The sequence below is a fragment of the Brassica napus genome, chromosome C5 (assembly GCF_020379485.1).
Source record: "Brassica napus cultivar Da-Ae chromosome C5, Da-Ae, whole genome shotgun sequence".
In the NCBI taxonomy this organism is placed as follows: domain Eukaryota; kingdom Viridiplantae; phylum Streptophyta; class Magnoliopsida; order Brassicales; family Brassicaceae; genus Brassica; species Brassica napus.
In genome coordinates, this window is record NC_063448.1 from 20,513,091 (window position 1) to 20,519,456 (window position 6,366).

General features: G+C 34.1%; 1 protein-coding gene across 1 annotated transcript; it reads left to right on the plus strand.

The window, feature by feature from the left end:
* The first annotated feature begins 2,062 nt into the window (after positions 1–2,062).
* On the plus strand, positions 2,063–6,180 carry LOC106397367 (precursor of CEP14-like). Its single transcript, XM_048758916.1, has 2 exons — positions 2,063–5,572; positions 5,673–6,180. Exon 1 carries the CDS (start codon positions 3,727–3,729, stop codon positions 4,045–4,047), a length of 321 nt encoding a protein of 106 aa, XP_048614873.1. The 5' UTR covers positions 2,063–3,726; the 3' UTR covers positions 4,048–5,572; positions 5,673–6,180.
* The last annotated feature ends 186 nt before the right edge of the window (positions 6,181–6,366 follow it).

Sequence of the window (6,366 nt, forward strand, 5' to 3'; positions counted from 1 at the left end):
TTAAATAATTGTTTAATGCATAATCTATAAAGATTGTATTCATTTTTAGTTGTGTTTCACTTGTATGATATTATTAATTTTTTGTTAGATATCAATTTTTTCACAAGATCTAATCAACCAAACAAGTAAAACCACCATAGGCTAAAATAATAACTAACACACATGTGAAAAGAAGAAAATCTATACAAAATTCTCAAAAAGTTTCAAGACTAAAACTAATCAATTTTTTTTTTGCAATAAGTTCCAAGTGTATAATTATAACACATTAACTTTTGAAATTCACCCAAGACCATTAAATTACTAACATACACTGTAAAATAATTAAATCATGAAAAAAAATATGATGAATAATACACAATTGCACTTTTAATAGAATTTACGACGTAGACTTCAACTGCAGTCTACCTTTGTAGATTTACAAAGGCGTCTACACTTATTATCTAACACCAAAAATTTCTAGTTGGCTCTGACTTGATACACAAAGGCGTACAAAGTGTGTCTTAGCTAACTCGATCAAGTTCCGCACTTGTCTATCATTCGTGATATGCATAGGTGGAGTATCCAGAGCCATTTGTTGTAAAATGACGTCTGGTAAGGAATATGTTAGCACCACCTTCTCGATTTTCTTGTCCAGACCATAATCTTCTAGTTCCATTTCAAGAAGTTCACCATGTGTAAAACCTTTTCAAGAAGTTCACATAAGAAACATTCTCCCTCATTTCCGATTATTGACCACAAACTCCCGCAAAGAGCCTTTCACCACCCATTCTCCGTACACAACAGGTATCTGAGCCATTTCCTGCAAAAAAATACAGGTTTACATAATCAGCAAAGAAATATTTCATGTTTCATAAAACTATAAACGAAGACTTACAAATACGTCTACAATTATTAGCTAACAATATTGTCAAATCAAATGAATTACACTTTCATAATTATAAAACATTTTCTTTTCAAAATCACTCAAACCCATTAGGATTAACTAACACACACTGTCAAACAAAAAAAAACTAAAAAAAAACTTAATGAATAATACACAAATTCACATTTTTATAGATTTTTCTATGCAGACTTAATATTCAGTCTCTGAAGATCTAGACGTTCGTTTCAGTTTACAGACGTGGACTGTCAAATAGGTTTACTCTTTGGGTTGGTTTTTGCAATTGACCATTTTACGGGTTGCTTTCTATAGTTGAAAAAAACTGTGATTTTGTACATGTAGACTTTCATTTCAGTCTACAATTTAAAAGGTTAGTTTTTGCAATTGACCAGAATTCATCTAAGATTTGACTTTCAGAACCAGACTTCATATGCAGTCTACATGTTTGAATTTTTTTGAAAGAGGTTAGTTTTGCAATTGACCAAGTTTGACTTCCAATCAGTAGATTGAAATGAACGTCTACGGGTGTGTAGACTTCTTGTGAAGTCTACTCTCAAATCCGACGGGTTGGTTTTGCATTTGACCAAAAAAAAAAAAATAGACTTTATATGCAGTCTACATTTTTTTTCTAAGATAAGAAGACTGCATATGAAGTCTACAATTTAATAAATTTTTGATTGCTTTTTAAACTTTTTGGTCAAACACAAAACTAACCTATTCAACGAAGTCAAAGTTTTGGTCAAATGCAGAACTGACCTTTTATAGACTTTGTTGGCAGTCTACATTTTGTAGACTTCCGTTGAAGTCTATTTTGAAAAGTCAAAAGTTCGGTCAAATGAAAAACTAACCTCTTTTAGGTAGACGTCTTAGTAAGTCTACCGAAAGTTTTATTTTTGTTGTCAAAGGTAAAGACGGAGACTACTAGGGAAGTCTGCGTTAGAAAAAAAATTTGTTTAGTCAATTCCAAAACTAACCCGTGCGTTGACAAATAGACTGCATCGTAAGTCTCCACGGAGGCGTAGACATACAAAACAGTCTACCGTCGCGACACAGATCTGAAAAAGAACGAAAACCATGTAAATAGTTACATTTTTCCTGTGTAAAGCTCGTTTCCAACCTTTTCAACCGTCCAAACTCCAAATATGAGCAAAAAGAAACATCTTTGACTATTCACTAATGAAGAAACTCAAAAATATGAAGTTTGTGATTATGAAAATGAAAGTTATGAGAGTTTTTTAGATTGAAATGTAGAGGAGATGAGAGGAAATGAAGTTTTTTGGGTTAGAATGAGAAAAAAAGTGGTTGTAAATTGAATTCTTGAGCTTTAGAGCTCAGAAATTGTGGTTCATGGTGGTTGGAAAAATTGATGATGATGACATTTTTGTAAATAAGAAGAAATGGTTAGAGTGTATTTGGTTTTTTGTTAATTTCAAAATTAATAAAAAATTAAATAAAAATGGCAATTTTGTGAATAATTCAAAAACATAGGGATAGTATGAAAATTTTATTGATAAATAGTAATGACAAAAAAAAAAGGTTGACTTTGGGTTTGACTAGAAATTGTGGGTTGGTTTTGAAAAACATCCAATATTTAATTAGATTTCGTGTTTTCAATGTTTTGTTTTATGATATTTTGTATCAATCAAAATAATATTAAACAAGAAGCTTGAGAATGTGAGTAACTAACATTAATGTGTTAATAAGCCATTTTTAGTAAAATTGATTTTAATAGTCGTCAAAACTCAGATTAGAGAAAAAGAAAACTCCAAAAAAGTTGGGATAACAACATCAACCGGAAAGTGTGAAGCTTGTGAGCCTAACATTTGGCGGTGGCGTGAAGACCACCGTTGAAAATGGTGGCTGGCGGCTTCTGAATTTTGAAAAACATCAACTTCATCACGTACCAAACTCATCCCACGTGTTACATCGTACGTAATACCGTATCCCCGGAGATTTAATTAGCCTACCTAACTAATTAACTAAATAAGTCTACAGTATTTAATTGATTCACTATACGTACTTAGGACTCAACTTGATTCACTAAAGATTATTCTGATTATTGCATACTGATTAAACTATTTGTACTCTCGTTGATGACTAATCCCTCTCTTTTCAAGTCAAAATGATCGTCTTCGTTTCTTATAGTTTTTATTTGATCTTTGACTTTAGCCTCCTTACAAATTAAGTACATTTCACATTTTGGATAACACTAGAGTGAACTGGATCCCAAGGCACCTGGGTTCGAGTCTTCTGGGATTCCGGAGACCGTCCGTGACAAAAAAAAAAAAAAAAAAAAAAAAAGGATAACAATTGTTTGGTAATATTCATCTTTTTGCGAATGATAACTTCACTTTTTCCTATTCAGGCTGCTGTCTAAAATTTCCTCTTTGACTTTTGAGAATCTAATTCATTTTTCTATGTACAATTGAAACCTCCAAGAATATTTTTTTATTAGTTTTTTACATGACTCTTGGAACGTTTGATCTGTATTTCTCAATTCACTTTTTCCAAATGACAATATAATGAAATTTCATGGAAAACATATTGTTGAAAATTATAACCAAGTTATACTAATTTGCTATGCATGCATGTGGTAGAGTCTCACGTTAGACTTCTTCTATTCAAAAGAAAGAAAAACAAACACAAAAGACAAATAGTGACTCTACCAATTCATACATTAAGCAACATTCTAAAATAGGAATTGTCTTTCTCTCTCTATTATATTGGCTATATATATATACATAAATAATACTTCATGCTTTTAGACCAACCTTAAGTCTTTGAATTATATAGAATTCATCTCTCTGTCTCTTTCTATTTCTCTGAATTTATCCCCAAAGATTTTCATGGCCGTTCGTCTAGTAACCATCGGGATTTTCATTGTCTTTGCCGTCATCTTCGTGGCCTTGCCGTCACCGGTTTCTTCAAGAAAGCTGTTGGAGATGAAAAAACAAGAGAACTTGACGGTAAGAGAAGAAGAGAAGAGTCACGTACCTCACGTGACTAACACCACTACGCTAGCAGCTCTGCCAAAGGGCAAAATCCCAAACTCGACGCCGAGCAAAAAGGGTCACGCCGCCATCTCAGCCGTGAAGCCCCGATCTCGACATCTTTCCACCGTTGACCGGTTTCTTCAATCCGTTCCAAGTCCGGGCGTTGGCCATTGATAGTCTTCGTTAGATTAGATTCCTTTTTCAATTTTAAAAAGTTTAGTACATTTTTTTTCTGACTGTATTATGATACGAAATTTCCACGAGGTAGAGACCATTGTTCAGGGACTTTATATATTCTTTTTTATTTTATTTTTTTTTAAATTACGTTTTTCGCGTTACCAAAAAATTTCCATGAGTAAATAATCAAAAGTTTATTGGTTCAATATGGCACGGGTTTAAATTTATATCCCATCTTGTAATAATAACACTGTTTTACTTTTTTTTTTTTTTTTTTTGTAATTCTGGTATCTGGGCAGCCACATTTCCAACTATCCCCCGTAGGTGGTCCAGCGCCCCAACGGAAGGGATGTTAAATCCGCTGTGGCCGGGGCTCGAATTCGTGATGGCGGGCACCTCAGCCGAGGTTCCTATACCACCGAGACCCGGTTCACTGTTTTACTTTTCTTCATGTTGTAAAGTTTTTGGGGTCTAACCGTCTAATGTTGTAACAAGTTGTCTCTATTGGCCGAGATTAGTGAATCTTATTCAGTCGACGTACTTGATGATTTGAACATTTACATACACTCATGGTCTTGAAATTAGTGGATGAGGGGATTTACAATAATACATAGAGAGATAATAGAATGAGTACTATAAACAATATCAATATAGTAATAATGTTTTATATTGTACTACTATTAACGGATTTTAATAAACTAGTAGAAAGTCTTTGTATTTAATATTATTGAAGTCCATATTGGAGATTCTAATTGAAAATTTAATTGGATATTGATTCTATTGTGAGAAGTTGAGAGCCAAATGAAAAAGAAAAATACATTTTCGAAACCTCTTTTTATCCATGGTTACATTTATGACATTTCAATCATAATAGTATTAGTACCCAAATGAAAGGCGTTGTGCATTGTGCTTGTGGAGATATTTAATGTTGAATTGGCTTCCTCTAGTTCACCGCAGATTGTGACAATCGATTGTCAGGATGGGCCGGCGGCCCGCAGTAATAGAATGAGTCGGCCCGCATTGCGTTACCAGTTAAGACTTACATATGTAACATTTTCCTTAGATTTTTTTACACTTTACGTCTTATGTATTGCACAATAAAACACTTTCTGGCCAGACACTTTATGTCTGTGTATTGTCTTTCATACCCTCATTCTTAACCAGACCAAACTAACCTAACCAGAAACAATTAACCATGATTACATTTTTTTTAATCAAAATTCAATTTCTCTCGGAGAAATCAAAACACGATATCTTTCTCTTCAATTCAAAACGTAGATCCACTTTAACTTTACCAAATCTCCAACCCTAATTTCATATACCTCTCAAGTGCGACGGAGAGATATCACACAAAACTGACGAACAATGTCGAAATCGAAAGCGAAGAAGAAATCCAAGGTCTCAATTGCGGCTCTTTCGTTTGAGTCACTTTTTCTGGTTTTGGATTTAATGGAAAAGATAGGCAACCATTCAAGTCGAACTATTCTTGCAAACTTTCCTTGCGATATTCACGAGAGCAGAGGTGAAGATTTTTTCAATAAGATATAGATTTTGTTTCCGCTGATTCTTCAATTGGTTTACTGAATGTTGGATCTGATAAACATTATTTTTGTTTATGGCAGTATGGGTCTGTTCTTCAAAGTCGATTTGAAGATCCTGCCATGTTGCCGTTCCGCATCGTCTCTGTCAACCACGACCACCGTGAAGAGCCATCTTTGTCTTCAAGTCGATTTGAAGATTCTACCATGTTGTCGTTCCGCCTCGTCTCTGTCAACCACGGCCACCGTGAAGATCCATCTCTGTCTTCTGAGTCTAGACTTTTATGAGTTTATCCCATTTGGAGTAGGTTTATAAGCCTGATTTTGTCACTTTCTCATTGTTTCTTTGATAGTTATATCTGATCAAACACGCTACCACTCCCTTTATGTATCTAGTTATATATTTATGGCTCTTGTATTCTCCTGTGAAGATGTTCCTTGTCTGACTTGTGATTTGAACAGATTGTGGAGGTGATGATCAAGAGATCAAACAGGAAATGGAGAAGCAGTTTGTGTACCTTCTATTAGTTGGATATGTCAATTCTTAACTGAACGATTATAGTTTCTTGATATTCTATCAGTTTTTCACATCCACAAATGGCAACTGTGAAGTTTCGTCCACATCCACAAACGATAACCATTTTCAGCATCCACAAACACATATACACATATGCATATCAGAGAGACTCGCTTCAATACGGTAACTCATAGACATATTCTCTTTTGTCAAGGTTCAAAGATTCAAGGAATGTGTTCGTTATTGGAGATTCGGGTTTGT